This window comes from Chlamydomonas reinhardtii, chromosome 6 (genome assembly GCF_000002595.2).
Source record: "Chlamydomonas reinhardtii strain CC-503 cw92 mt+ chromosome 6, whole genome shotgun sequence".
In the NCBI taxonomy this organism is placed as follows: domain Eukaryota; kingdom Viridiplantae; phylum Chlorophyta; class Chlorophyceae; order Chlamydomonadales; family Chlamydomonadaceae; genus Chlamydomonas; species Chlamydomonas reinhardtii.
In genome coordinates this window covers 578,273-593,245 of record NC_057009.1, presented here as the reverse complement: position 1 = coordinate 593,245, position 14,973 = coordinate 578,273, and the positions used below count along the sequence as shown (strand labels likewise).

The following is a 14,973-nucleotide window of genomic DNA, read 5'->3' as shown; positions in this document are numbered from 1 at the left end:
ATCGACGCGCTTTAAAAAACGGAGTGTCCCCTCTTGGATGTCGCATTCATCCGCTCTTGATGAGCATGCGCATGCCTTCACCGTTTTTTGTATGGCCTGGATAAAGTGAGTCACACAATCATCATTCACTCGCTCGCTTTGAGGTACAGCTCCCAATCTTGTGTGCCCCCGTGGCCTAATCTATCGCACCCACCTGTTGGGCGCCAGGCCGCCAGCCGCCAGGTGCCACAGCCCATAGCGTTTAGGGTCCGTTGGGTCTGAGAGTACAGACCATGCGCGTCAGCAAACTTCCAGCCAGCCAGCAGCTTGTCGGTACATTGACTCCGGCGTTCGACCAGTCGCGCGCTCATGCAATGCCTTTGCAATTTGTTTGTCATCTGCTGGGGGCTGGGAATTAGCTGCACCCTACGGGACTTCACCAACCTGCCTTAATACTGTCCCATCGCACACCCACCATGGGACTCTGCATACTTACCGTGTCTCATCGAGCCCATGGCTTCTAGAGCATGGGCAAAAACATTCATTCATTGGCCAATTGGGCGGATTTCTGGACATATTTCCCCCAATGTCTGGGGCTGGACTTCGTTGGCCTGAGTTCGGGGCGGGTTTTGTCCGAATTCCTATGGCTCCCAAACCGCCATGTGCCCAGACAAAAGACGGCGGCCACCCGCCCGTTATTGTCTGAGCTAGGCATTGCCCTGAAACAAGATACGACCCTTGCCACCCCTGCCTTGCCCCTGCCACCTTGTAACCAGACAACAACATATCACGTTCAAAATTCAAAGTGGGTTCCCAACATGGGGTCACGACATGGCGTGTGCTCCTTTGAGGAGTCATCCCATAGAGGCTTGGCTAGGACTTACTGTGCGCGGAGTCACACGGACGTTGACCGCGGGAGGGTTTGCAGCAGAGTCGGGGTTGGTGGAGTCAAGTTGGGCCCTGATAGCATGCGATGGCTCGGCGTCTTCGGGTGCTGGGACTGTCCCCTCTGTAACATCCGCATTCATAGAGGCGGTGTTGGTGCCTCATATTTCCCAGCATGCTAATGTGAATGTTTTGCCGAGCGGCACAAGCTTGGCGTATGAATATGCTCAGGGCAGGACTGCAGCAGGAGGTTGTGGGAGTGCCTACAACACAACACCATGATGCATAAGCTATAGTTGAGTAGTACAGTCGAACTTGCCTAAATTCGTTGCACAAAGTGAGTTTCCGGCGTTATAATGCGGATGTTACAGAGGGGACAGTCCCAGCACCCGAAGACGCCGAGCCATCACATGCTATCAGGGCCCAACTTAACTCCACCAACCCCGACTTTGCTGCAAACCCTCCCGCGGGCAAAGTCCGTGTGACTCCGCGCACAGTGAGTCCTAGCCAAGCCTCAACCCGCCAGAGCCCCACCGCTGTGCCTCAACGCCACAAGCCTAGGCACAGGAGTGCCGGGAAACGCCTAGGCGTTATAAGGGCCCCCGGCCCGGTATTTACAACCCCCGGCCCGGGCCTCGGTTTCTGCAAGGTCAGGCAAGCGCGTCGTGCGTGTAACCACACACAAGAAGAAGCGAGACAGGCGTTCCGTCCTACATTGCCACTGAACAGAGCTAAAGGGTCCAAACATTGGTCTACAGTAACATTTGCTGTGTGCACATACCAGGTAACTGAGGTAAGGCTGCACGCACTATATGTTCTGGGCGGGGGCGCAGGGAAGTTGGCCCCTAGTACCTCATGCCCCAGCTTTCGGTACCCTGGAAGCCAGGCTGACTAAGCACTTAGACGCACGGCGGTGACGTGTCCAACTCACTTTAGCGCTAGTGTGTGTGCAGAAGCCCGGGTTACGACACATGTGGGTCGACGAGGAAAGTCCGAGAAACCCAGGGCAGGGCGTGGCAGGGATGGGGCGGCTCTGGAATGAAGTGGACACATGCCTCTCGCGCTCTCATAATGCACTCGCTTTTTACATTGCCAAACCCAACGCAATCCTAGCATAAATGTCTGTAACAAGCCAAGCTCAATAATACGGACTTGGGATGGCTCCTTCGCTTTTACTTGCGGCTTGCCTCCAATGTCCTATGGATGCTGGGACAGAATCAGCTAAGGTCTAGGCTCCCACAGCGACCTTCCTAGCCGGACGGCATGCTGAGTCGTGTGTCGCTGAGCGCGTCGGCGAGGCAAGGGGTGAGTTGGGAGTCAGTAATACTGGCTGGAATGATGAACGTGACCTGTGAGAGCTGTATCGATAATTCTTGTGCCCAAACCAAAATGCCGAGCAGGCGTCACCTGGCTGGTCGTGGGTCGCTCTTGCTATACTGGTGTCGAGCATATCTCAGGACACCTCATGGGCTCGTCTGGTGCCCAGCGCTGGTAAGGAAACGCCAGCCGCGGTGAAGCTTGCGATTCTCGCCCCTGACACGTTCGCTTTCTTGTTCTTTGCCCCCGCATTGCAGGCGCTGCCTTACTGACAGCAGCGCTAAGCAGCTCACTGAAATGGATACCGCTGGGCGGCGTGGTGCCCCAGCAGGTAGCGCAAAGCGTCTCATATTTTCCAGTGGGGCCCCGCTGAACTAAGTCCTCGCTTGCGCAGGTTTTGCGACAGATATTGCTCTTTCTGGCAGTCATCCTGGCGTCAGCCGGCACGACGGTGGCGGGCACCGAGCGTATATCGCACTTAGCATTGACATCCCTCTTCTGGACCGTCTCGCCAGCGGTAAGTTATTTTGCAGTCGTCGGACAGTCAGCTCGTCATCGGAGCCGAGGCATTTTTGTCGTGTGCTCGCAGGGCGTCGACGAGGGCTGTCACAGGGACCCTACAGGAATCGCCATGGCCGCGCAAGTGGTGCAAACAGCGGTTGTGTATGGGATGCAAGCAAATTTTTCTAGCACAGCCGCGACCAGCGATGGGTGCAGCGTGGCGTTCCTGTTCGCGGCGGTGCTGGTGGGCGTCGTCCTGCCGGCCCAGGCGCTTTCGGGCCGGCGCGCGGTTTACCGGCAGCTGGCGCAGGCGCAAGCAGCTGGCACCTGTGTGGCAACGCCCTTGGAAGCAAAGCAAGCAACCCAGCAGCTAGCAGTTGACGACAGGGCTGCACAACCCCCTGCAGGGGTGCCGCTAGGTTCCACCAGTTCTGGCGACACAACACAGCCACGCCAGCGTGCAGGGCCCCCGCCGCCCTCGCGAGCCGGCAGCGCCAAAGCGGTGCATCCAGACGCGTTGGGATGGGATAGCTCGCGTCCTGCTAGCTCGTTTCCAGCCATGCAGTCGGATATTCGCTCAAGTACGGACAGCGGCGGGTTCAGCGGGCTCAGCGATGTGCCCGCTTGCGCAGCGGACTGCCCCGACCCCAGCAGGCCTGCGGCGCAATCAACAGGGACACCGCGCTCGCCCTACGACAGCCCGCCAGCTACAAGAACGGATCCTCATGCGATTCTCTTCATTGCCAACCCCGCAGCGGTCCAGTCTTGCACCGTCAGCTGCCAGACGGACGACGAGCTGCTGGTGTGGCTGTTCACCGGCGGCAGCACGACACCCTCCGCCCCAGCCGACGACATGCGCGATGGCGATCACGTGAGCGGCGGAGTCACAGGCGGAATGGAGCTACGCGCCTCCGCCAGTGGCGACGCGTGCAGCCCCACGCGCCATGGTGGCGAGTTCGGGCTGATCGGCACTGCCAGGGAGGGCTGGGTGGCTTCAGCGTACATCAAAGACGCTGGGCTGGGCGGCGGCGCAGTCGGGGACGCAAGTGGTCGCTCGGGCGGCATAGGCAAGTATGACAGCTTCACGTCCGTGTGGTCGCGGAGCGCGGCCATGCACACGGCGCCGTACCGTCCACACACCGCATTTGGCAGCGGTGGGATTGGCAGCGGGGTTGGCGGCGGCGTCGGTGGGCTTGAAGGGGAGGCGGGGCCGCGCGGCACATGGCTGGAGGATGCCAACCTCAGCAATGGAAGCCAGCAAGCAGGCAGCGCCCCGACCGGCACCGGGAAGGTAGCGCTGCCGGGCGCTGGCGCGTCCGGCGGCAGCGCTGCGGGCCCCTCTGCGGGCTATGCAGCTGTGTCCCGGCGGCGCTCCTCGGGTGCAAATCCGGGTCAGCCGCCCGCCCTACCTGGCAGGCTCGCATCAGAGCCGGGTCCATCCAGCTCACAGCCACACAGCCACTTGCCGGCATCAGGTTCCGGGGTGCCGTCGGGCCCCCCGGCTGCAGCGCAGCGCGGGCGCGGCAACAGCCGCAGCGGATGCGCAGGTGCCAGCGGCGTCCGCAGTAGCAGCGGCATTAGCTCGGGGCAGCTGATCCTGCCAGGACTGGCTGGCCTGCTGGGCACGTTGGCGGACGCAGCCGCTAATCCCCAATCACAACGGTCACGACGCGGAGCATCACGCAGCAGCTCCCAGCTGCCCGCGTCGCTGGTGTGGGCTGCGGCAAAGCCAGAGACTGGCGACGAGCCTGGGACGAGCGGCACTACCACGCCAGCGGGTGCTAGCGGCATGACTGCTGGTTCGGCTGGGGCTGGGGCTGGGGCTGCGGCGGTGGCGAGCCGCTCGCTGGCTCTGCGGCAGCGGCTGCAGCAGCGCTCGCGGACATTCTCGGAGCTGTCGCCGCAGCGCAGCCTGGCACTGGTGGAGCTGGCTGTCAGTGGGGCGGGCGCGGTGAGTGTTGGCCTTCAAGGGTGGTGTGGCTGCTCGTGTGCTGGCTATAGCTCAGGTCCCTTATGTGCGCACAGCCTGCTTGGAGGGCGTGGTAAAGCCTCCCGCCCTGTGCTGATGTCTGGTATCGCCCCGCCTTTTCCCTGGTGCCCCCTGCTCGCTCTGCAGCCGCTTGTGCTGCCGCCGGCCCATGCGGACAAGCTGCTTCCACTCACTGGCCGCGGCGGCGTGAACGTCACTGGGCCGCGGGTAGAGGTTCCCTCGCCCTACAGCGAGGACAGTGCGGAGGAGGATGAGTCGGTGCGGCGGCTGCGGACCCTCCGGTCCATGCGCCGCCACCACCCCGAGCTGGCGGCCTCGCTGGACCGCTTCGCGACGGTGCTCCTGCGCCAGGCCGCGGCTGCAGGCACAGCAACAGCAGCGGCAGGAGTGGGGTTGCGGCCGTTGGCACCGCACGGCTCTGGCAGGCTGCTGCAAGAACCGCGGCGGGCACCCGACGGGTCAGCGGCGCTTGAGACGAGCGCAGCGCCTGCGCATGCAGAGGGGCAGCTCACCAAGGCGGCCGCGGGTGTTTCGGACGTGCGTCGGCGACAAGGCGGCCCTGTGCGTCGGACGCAGAGCTACTCGTCGCTGGAGGCCATGGCTCAGCAGCGCGACCACAAGTCGCTCGCGGGCGGCGCCGCCGCCGCCTCCCCGCTTCTGCGCACCGTGTTGGAAAATGGCAGCATGCACGGCTCCGGTTCAATGGCTGCGGCAGAGGAGCTGCGGCAGGCTCCGGCGGAGCGGGGTACTGCTGTGGCGGCACTCACGCGACCGCCCGCTGCTGCCACGAGGACGCCAACGGGAACGCCGGAAATGATGCAGGCCGTGGGCTCAGCGTACGCCGTGCCAGGCCCCGCAGGGCCCGCCTGCTCCGCGCCCACCACTGGACCGCCCTCCTTTGAGGTCATGTTCCTAGATGCGGAGGCTGCAGCAGCGGAGGCGACGTCTTCAGGCGCACTGGCAGCAGCGGGTGGCAGTGCCGGCGCAGGTGGCGGCAACGGACTTGACAGCAGCGGCAGTCGCCGCTGGTCCATCACATCCGGCGGCTCCGCCATAACCATTACGGGCGCGCTAAACTCCGGGCGGGTGGCTAGCTGCCGCAGCAGCACGGACGTGTTGCGGGCGGAAACGCACGGGCCGGGCAGCGCCAAGAGGAGGGGCACCGAGGGTTTCAATGCCACCAGCAGCTCTGCAGCTTTAGGTTTCGGCGGAATTCGGTCCGGGCCCAGTAGCGGCGAAGGTTCGGCCATCGGTTTTGTTGTGGACGCACGCGGGAGTAGCGGCAGCGGCCGCGTAGCCGCCGTGGGGCCTGCACTCGAGTTGGCATTGGGCTCGTCGGACGCCGCCTGTGCGGCTCACATGGACCCGGCTCAGTACCGCCAGCGCTACGCCGCGGCCGCCAGGGGCGGTGCTGGCATGAGTGGGCGCCAGTCCGAGGCATCCGGTGGCGCGTCGGAGCTCGCGCTCACTTGGCAGGCGATCATGGGCGCACGCCGCTGCAACGGCTCTGTGCAACGGTCTCGATCCGCCGGCGAGGCCAGCTTCAGGCCTGCCGGTGTGGGCAGGCGCAGCGGCGCAGGCAGTGCTGGCGACGACGGAAGCGGCAGAGGCGAGGCGGAGGAGCGGCAGCAGCAGCAGCAGCAGCAGCAGCAGCAGCAGCAGCGCCACCAGGTGCTGCAGCACCACCACCACTGGCACTGCTCGCGCCAGCAGCTCCCACACCAGGAGCACCGCCGGGCCGCGCTGGTACAGGTACGTCCTGACTCGCGGGGGATGCAGGTTGGGGCACGTCGTTGCTCACAGGTAGCCAATAGGTAGAGCTGATCTTCAACGTGCCTTACATGCCAGGCCTTACGATGCTTGACGCGCCCTTGGTTCCCGTGCGTCATAAACCCGCAGGCGTGGCAGGCTGTGCTGGCGGAAACCGGACCTCCAAGCGGCCGGCACGCCGCCGGCAGCGGTCGCATCGCCCCGCACCCGCTGTCGGCCAGTGGCGAGCTTGCCGCCTGTGGGGTGGCCAGCCGCGCGTCCACCGGCAGCGGCTTTGTCCGATGTGACAGCGGCGCGGGCCAGCGCCACGAGCCGTCGTTGGCCGAGCTGGCAGGCCTGGACGCGGAGGCCCTGGCTCCGGCCGGGCCCACAGCGCCGGCACTGCTGCCCAGTGCCCCCGGCGGCAGCAGGGGCGAGGTGGGCACGCGCAGCACGCTCAGCCTGTCCGGTGACGGCGGTGACCCCGACAGCGCGACACCTTCCGGCAGCGACTCGCCAGCAGCTGCTGCGCTGCGGGGCAGCGGCGCTGCGGCCGGAGCAGCGGCGTACAAGGCGGTCCACGGTGCCAGGCCCACTCCCGCCACCCGCACCAACGCTGGCGGAGCGCACGCCGCTGCGCACACCGCCGCGGGCAGTAGCCACGATGACCGCAGCGCGCGGCTAAGCAAGAGCCTCAGCGAGCGCTCCCTGGCGCGCGTTGTCACCACCACCACCACCGGCAGCACCTCGCACTATCGCCGCGTGTCGCGGACTAAGAGCCGCTTCGCACTGCTGCAGCAGGCGGAGCCCGGCGAGGGCGGGGCCGACGCCCTGTCGCGGCACCCCGTGCACCGCCTGGTGCGGAACTCCTCGGGCGGCTCGCTGGGCAGCCGGCAACTGGCGGACGTAAAGGAGGAGGATGACGAGCTCATGGCGGCGGAGAAGGAGGCGGCGCTGGCGGCGGCGGCGACGGCGCGTGCCAGTGCCGACGGCCGGAGGCCCAGTGCCGACGACCTGTCCGCGGTGGTGGAGCTTGCGCGGCGAAGCCGCAGCAGCAACGCTGGCCGGGACAGCACAAGCACCAACGGCGGCATCAACAGCGTAGGTGGCGCGGGCGCCGGCGGCGGCCGCGCGAGCAGCAGCGGCAGCGGCGGTATTCTAAAGCTGGGCAACCTGTCGTCGCCGGGCTGCCTGGAGTGTGAGCAGCTGCAGCCTGTGCCGGAGCAGTTGGAAAGCGCTGGCGGCAGCGGCCGCTTTAGCGCAGGCCCGCGCTTGAGCGCAAGAGGTGCAGGCCGCTCAGCGCGCGTGTCGGGCGCTGACAATGGGCTTGATGCGGCAGCGCTCGCGGGCGCCGTGCATGACGGCGAGGACCACTGTGCGGGCTCACCCGTTGTTGGCGTCAGCGCCGCCGGGACGCGGCGCCGCTCCGCCTGGCGCTCCGCGTCGGAGCTATCTCTTGCGGGCCTGCGCTTTAGCGGCGGCCCCGGACCGCGTGTCAGCACCGCCTCCCGTGACGCCGAGGACCTGGCGCTGGAGCTCAGCCGCATGTCGGCGGAGTCGGCGGCGTCGGCCGCCGCCCGCGCAGCCCTGCTCGCGGCGGGCGGGAGCGCAGGCGGCGTCGTGTCCAGCGGCGCCCTGGTGGTGCGCGGCCAGAGCACTGGCAGCAACGGCTCCGTGGGCTCGCAGAAGCGCCGGGCGGCTCAGGCAAGGGCTTGCAGCTCTTCGCAGTCGGGCAGGCGGCCAGTCGTTGCCGTGGCCGCTGCTGCGAGTGAGTCTGGGCGGCCGCGGCTGGGTGATGACAGCATGAGCGGCCGTGATCCAGCTACGAACCCAGACAGCCTGGTGCCGAACGGCAGCGTCCGGGTGGCGAGCGTCTCTGCGGGTGTTGGCGGCGGCATTGAAGGCGACGACGGCAACGTGGACCCATGTCGTGCCGCCGCCGCGGCAGCCGCCGCTGACGCTGCAGCTGGCGAGCTGGGCATGCTGGAGTCCAGTGACAGCGACCAGGAGCTGCTAGAGGTGCTGGCGGCGGAGACACGGGCCAAGAACGCACGCGACGCGGTCGCCAGCCCGCTGGCGCGCATCCGGCAGAACGCGGGCGTCCCTGGCAAAGTGGCGAGCTTCCGCTTCGCGGCGCCCATCGTGCCGCCGGCAGGAGGCAGTGCCAACAGCACTTCCGCGGGTGGCGCCGTGTCCAACGCCAACAATGCTGGGTCTGGCAGCGCCTCACCGTTCCAGACGGCGGGTGCCGGCGGGCACTCTGGCGAGGCAGCGGCCACGGGGGCAGCGGATGACATCCCCATTCCGCCGCTGGCGGCACCGGTGGTGCCCGAGCGGGAGTTGGTAGCGGCAGAGCACCAGCGCCAGCACCAGCACCATAGCCACCGCGACCTCCACACACACTCGGGTGGTGGCAGCACCACCTCCAACGCTGCAGCCGCCGCGGCCTCAAGCGCGGCGTCCAGCGCCTCACAGCCGGGCGCCACGGGGACTGCGCCCGCGCCGCTTTCTGCCGTCAACCTGCACGAGCACACGCGGCGCTGGGATGCTGCGGCGCCCGCCTCGAACCCCGCCGCCATCGTAGCGCAGCTGACCAGCCCCTCGCCCAGCCAGTCGGGGCCCATCGATCCACTCAGCGAGCCTGAGGGCGCCGGCATGTCGGGCTGCGCGCTGGCCTCCGCCGCCGCGCTGCTGCAGTCCGCGCTCGAGTCCACCGCCGGCGTGGCCAATGCACATGCCGGCGGTGGCGAGGCCGGCCGCGGTGGCATAGGCGTAGGCGCAGTGGGTGCTGGTGACGCGAGCCATGCGGGCGCCGGCAACAACGCGGCTGGTGGCGCTGCCGCACAGGGATCGCCGCCGCACGGCCGCAACCTGCAGACGCCGATCCCCAAGGCGCTGGTGGTGGCGCGGCTGTCGATGCCGCTCGCGCCGTACGGCAACAGCGACACCACGGCACTGCTGGCGGCGGCGGTGGCTGGCGGTGGCAGCGGTGCGCTCGCCCGCGGCCTCAGCCGCCAGGCCAGCGCCACAACGGTCGGCGGCGTGAGCGTCAGCGCCAGCAGCGACGGCCACCAGTCGCAGGGCCCCGACCTGGGGTTGGCGTACCTGCCGCCCAGCACCTGCTACAGCCAGACCGGCATGGGCGCCGGCACCGGTGACGACAGCACCGCCTCTCGCAGCATTGAGCAGCCGCCCACCAACGCCACCTACATCTCCAACCTGTCACGCACGCCCTCACACATGGCGCATTGCGTCACCACCATCTTTGGTGGCACCCAGGTTGGCGGCGGCGGCCCGGCACGCAGCATCATCGCGTGCGTCAACAGTGGCGGCGGGGTCGGCATGTACGCTGGCGGCGGCGGTCGCGGCGGGCTGCCGTCCATGGTGCGCGGTCAGTCCAACCTGGGCGGCGGCGCGGGCGGCGGCGGCATGTCGGGCGGGGACACGGTGGAGGCGGAGGTGGAGGAGGCGGTGCTGGCCAACCGGCGGCTGCAGGATGAGCGGGCGGTGCTGATGGACGAAATCAACATCGACAAGATCCTGGGTTTCGGCAGCATGGGCATGGTGTACCACGGCCGCCTATACGACACCAAGGTGGGACCGACTGCTGGGGCTGCAGATGTCTGCTGGGGCTGCTTGGGATCCTAATTGATGTTGCGTCACCGGCATTGTATTCCATGGCTGAATGGGCTTCCCAACCCGCCGCTTGTACCGCTTTCCTGCCACCCGCCACTCGGCCAGGTTGTCATCAAGCTGATTGAGCACGGCACGGGCGTGCTGGGGAAGGAGAAGGAGCGCGGCCGCCTGGCGCGCGTAGAGGCATGCGTGTCGCGCATGCTGCTGCACCCCAACATTGTTCTCACCTACGACGCCTGCACCGGGCGCCTGCAGCCGGGGCGCCTGGCGGCCAAGCTGGGCCGCGGTGGCGGCGGCATGGGCGGCAGCTCGCGCGGCGGCGGCGGGCGGCAGCGCTTCATGACGGTCATGGTGCAGGAGTTCTGCGAGCTGGGCACACTGCGCGACGCCATCAACCGGCGCAAGCATGGGCTGGCGGGGTGAGTGGCGAACCCAAGGGTGGCAGCTCGGGGCGCTATGCTGCGCTAGTCGGGACGGCGGTCACGGTGGCACATGGCATACTGGTACGTGGTTCTTGGCTGCCGGCCCCAAGAGCTCTCGGCTCGCCCGCTACCCTACTTCGCTTCACTTTTCTGTACCATCTTTGCAACCCCCCGGCCCGCCATCTCCCAACTGTGCCGCCAATGCGAATGCCCTGCACGTGCTCAAAGCGCCCACCCACAATACGGCACTGACCCGACCCAACTCCCCCGCCCCCTTTCGCCGCCTTCATGCTTCCGCCTTACAGCTCCGGTCCTGAGTCTGCGGCGCTGTTGTACCGCGTGGCTCTGGACATCGCCAACGGCATGAAGCACCTGGCGGCGCTGCGGGTCATACACGCCGACCTCAAGGCCGAGAACGTGCTGCTGCAGCGAGCAGACGTCACGCCCGACCGCCCGCACGGCTTCGTGGCCAAGGTGCGGGCGCGGCCACGGTCGCAGGCTGCAGGGGCGAACTGCTGATTGAGACACGCGTACATGCTCTTACATCTGCACACCGTGCTACATCGTGTTCTAGACCTGACTCCTCTCTGCATGCGCCGTCACACAACTGCCCCGCAACCACGCGACCGCCTCCTGCCTCCGCGCAGGTTGCGGACTTTGGTCTGGCCATGGTTCTGCCTCCCGGCGAGGACGGCCTGAAGCAGGGCATCCACGGCACCGTGTCGCACATGCCGCCCGAGGCCATGCGCGACACGGTGTTCAGCCTGGCCACTGACGTGTTCAGCTTTGGCGTGGTGCTGTGGGAGCTGTACACAGGGGTGAGCGCGGGCGAGAGGCGGGGCGGGCTGTTGTGCAGTCAGAGACACGGCGCGTGGCTGGTGTGCTGGTGCTGTGCTGGGGTCACTGACGGCACGCACGGTTCCTGTGTTGGTCTGCGGGCGCGTGCTTGCCTTTCGCCAGTGTTCCCCTCGAGGGTATGCTGTGAGGCTGAGGTTGTATTACAGCTGACCGGTGCCTGCAACTGCTGCGCTATCTGCACACAACGCAGGAGTCGCCGTACCGGGGCATGGCGCCGCACGAGGTGGTGGAGGCGGTGTGTGCGCGTGGCGAGCGGCCCGCGTGGCCCGACGGCGTGCCGCCCGAGCTGTCGGCCCTGGCGGAGGACTGCTGGCACACGGTGGGGCGATGTGTGCAGAGATGCAGCTAATGTCGTGTACCGTAATCTAGTTGCCTGAGGGCGTGGGCCTCATGGCGGCAATCAGTCAGCCAGCTCGCTGATGTTGCTCACCTCCTGCTGCCACCACAGGACCCTGACTACCGGCCCACATTCGGCGAGGTCGTGGAGCGACTGCGCGGCCTGCTGGCGCCCGCACGCGGCGCGCCCGAGCGCTGCCCCAGCATGGTGCGTGCTTGCTGACCCCGCGGCCGCCCTGGCTCACTACTGGCACCCGCTCCTGCAGCAGTGCCAAGAACCGCATGCGTTGCGTGGGCAAGCAACGTAGCCGCTCCTGATCTGACCCCTACCCGCTTCGCTGCCCTCTTCCTTCCCTCTCCAATGCCCTCTCACTGGCCTCTCGCAGCTGAGCGGCATGACCGAGGAAAGCGACGAGCTGGAGGCCGCACTGCGTCAGCAGCGCCGCGGCGCGCCCGCGCCCTCCGTCCGCTGCCCCACCTCGGGCGGCATGGCCGGCGTCGGGGGCCCCAGTGGTGTCCTCACCAGCCGCGGGACGCCCTCCGAGGCCGGCTCCGACATGGGGTTTCAGGCCGGCGGCGACACCGGCGCCAGCGGACAACGCGGCGGCGCCGCCGCCAGTGGCATCCCGACCGCCGACAGCGGCAACGCGCGCGGCAGTGGCTTTGACGGCGCGAACGCGGGTGTGCCGCGCGAGGCGCCGCGCGACCCGCTGGGCCTGCTGCTGTGGGCGCTGTGCCAGTTCCCTGCGGAGGAGCCAGTTCGCCTGGAGGACGCCAACGGCCCCGACACCGTGCAGTGGGTCATGCAGGCAAGTGAAGTATGGCATCGGCCGGGTGCCTGCTGAGTTGTCGATACATGCAATGCCTGCAATGCAAGTCTTGGGGCACCCAGACATGGGGTTGTGTGTACGACACTGCCTGTGCTGCCTTGCCTCGGCCTTACCGGGTTTCCCTCCAGAGTTTCGTAATCAAATTGCTCGCTTTACTCGCTGCCCCCAGGTCGAGAACATGGTGCTGCGCTCGCGCGAGGAGGTCGGCCCCAGCCGTTCACTGCACTCGATGACCGCATCCATGGCGGGTGCACCGCCCAGTGTGGTGATAGAGCAGCACCCGTAGAGGGAGCGGAGTGGGAGTGGCATGCAGTAGAGCAGCATCCGTAGAGGGAGCGGAGTGGGGTTGGCATGCAGTGAGGGAGCTGATTATCAGGTGGCTGCAGCAACATGAGGGCAGCTATAGGAAGGAGGTCCGGATCAATCCCCAGATACGCTGATTGTACTTACACGGGCGGGACCTTCTTCGGATGTTCATCATTGCATGGATGCTGTTTGGCTGCTACTTCGGGGATTTGTGTCCTGGGGTTACTGGACGCTGCCAGCAGGCACTGCCCAGTATGTGGCTTGAGCACTAGCGGTGATGTGCGTGGGCTTGCGCTTGTGAACTGACACGGGTGTGCTTGGGTATGGTATACGGATGCCCAAGACTGGGACGCATGGGACTGACACGTGTTTTTTTGGCTTAGGGCAACATGGTGCTGACATCAACAAGACGGGGATTCACAAGAGCTTTCGGTCAATGCACACTTGCGGGGGTCGGGCTGCGCGTCTAACTCTCATTACTCATCAGGCTTGCTTTCAGAAGCGTTGCAATGTGAAGCCCTGCGGTTGAATTGCTAAATATTAGTTGAACGGAATCGTGTGGTGGGCTTTGGTGTTCCGGTGGGAGTAGATGCCCATGGGCACCGGATTGCCTGCGGAGCCGGAGTAGTGACACTCAGCGCCGCGCGTGCTGTTTGGGGGTGTGTGCGTGACTGTGGGCAGAAGTGAACGGCTTATGAATCGTGACGCGCAGGTGGCTGGAGCGGATCATGAGCAAGGCACAGGCCTTCATGTCACAGGCTTGCGTTTTGAGCCATCAAGGAGCGCCAAGAGAGTGCCCCTGAGCGTGGAGCATTCACATTACTTGAAAATGGTGGCTACAACGCCGTTGTCCCCACGAGCCGCCAGGCCAGTCAGTGCTGTGCGTTGGAGTGGTTTATGTGCATGGGGAACCGCGCGCAGCTTCCAAGGCTCACAAGAGTAATTGTGTTTTGGCACATGGGCCGGAAGCACGTGGAGTTGGAGGCCAGGCTAACCCACTGAACGCTTGAGGTGTATGGCCGGGCTGAGGGAGGTCGAGGGCTCAATGGCCTGACGTTGGGTACGTGCAGTCGGTGCCAGGATTGGGTGTTGTCAACCCGTTGGTCTGTGCTGGAGAGCTGAGTCGGTACCGAGTGTTTCCACTGCTCGGTGCAGCAGTACTGAAGTAGAGTTCTCCGGTGCGCGTGCGCGTGTAAAAGTGATCAGAATTTGCAGTCTTAATTCATCCTGAAGTGAGTATCGGTTATCATCTGGAGAAACGCACGGATACGCGGGACAATAGTGCGGCCTCCTTGTTAGTTTGGGGTCGTGGCGGCGTGAAGAGTGGGCATGAGTGAGCGGCGGCCTGTGCGCCGTGCCTGTGCGCCCAGCCGCGCACATCATGTGGTCGGATGGGCAGAAGGGGGGCGCCTGTGTTGGCGCGCTGCATACCGTGACGGCGACGGCACACCCCCCACGTGCCTGACGTGGGGAGATGCTTTAGGACTAACAATGCGAAGAAGGGCGCTAGTGCAACAGGAACATGTATCGTACAATTCTCGTCAGTTGATCGTTGCGCGGCAGTGCACATGCAGAGGAGGCGGGCTGACAGCTCGATACCGGCGGTCACCAGTCCAGGCCGTGGAGGACCGCGGCCCGAGGGCGCAACATCGGCATAGCGTCCAAAGCAGAATGGATATAAGGTCCTTGACGCGCCAGCAGCCTTCCAACAAACCGTACATGGAATCACCATGCGGACGTCGGCAGTAACGTCCAACCCTGTTGCCGCACGGCGGTCTCACTAAATTCGGCATGATGCCCCCGCCTAGCCAGAGGGGGGGGGGAACTAAACCTCCAGACCCCATGTCCCAAACAGCCAAAACCTCCCCCCCCTCCGGACCGACGACCGACCTCCGGCCCCACCGTTGGCTTGCCCCTTCCCCCGAAGGGGGAGGGGCAATAGCCATTGCGGTCGCATCGAGTTCCCGCAGCGGGGCCCTCCCGGTTATTCCAGTTTTGAGTTGAGTTATAACCTTGAAACCCGAGCGCAGCGAAATTTGTCGTGCAAATAATGCGCCTTTCTATGTATGTATTGCAAAGCGTAACATTATGAAAACGCAAGCCCTATGCCAGAGCGGGGTAAACGACAAGCGCAGCGTTTGCATTAGAGCTCCAGCGCAACATA

General features: G+C 65.7%; 1 protein-coding gene across 1 annotated transcript; it reads left to right on the top strand.

The window, feature by feature from the left end:
• The first annotated feature begins 1,967 nt into the window (after window positions 1-1,967).
• On the top strand, window positions 1,968-14,348 carry CHLRE_06g253200v5 (uncharacterized protein). The gene is made up of 14 exons (XM_043062630.1): window positions 1,968-2,169; window positions 2,265-2,355; window positions 2,439-2,512; window positions 2,576-2,698; window positions 2,771-4,633; window positions 4,799-6,424; window positions 6,572-10,015; window positions 10,163-10,476; window positions 10,785-10,953; window positions 11,127-11,297; window positions 11,528-11,656; window positions 11,786-11,881; window positions 12,060-12,482; window positions 12,673-14,348. The coding sequence occupies exons 1-14, from the start codon at window positions 2,128-2,130 to the stop codon at window positions 12,787-12,789; spliced, it is 8,682 nt and encodes a 2,893-aa protein (XP_042923336.1). The 5' UTR covers window positions 1,968-2,127; the 3' UTR covers window positions 12,790-14,348.
• The last annotated feature ends 625 nt before the right edge of the window (window positions 14,349-14,973 follow it).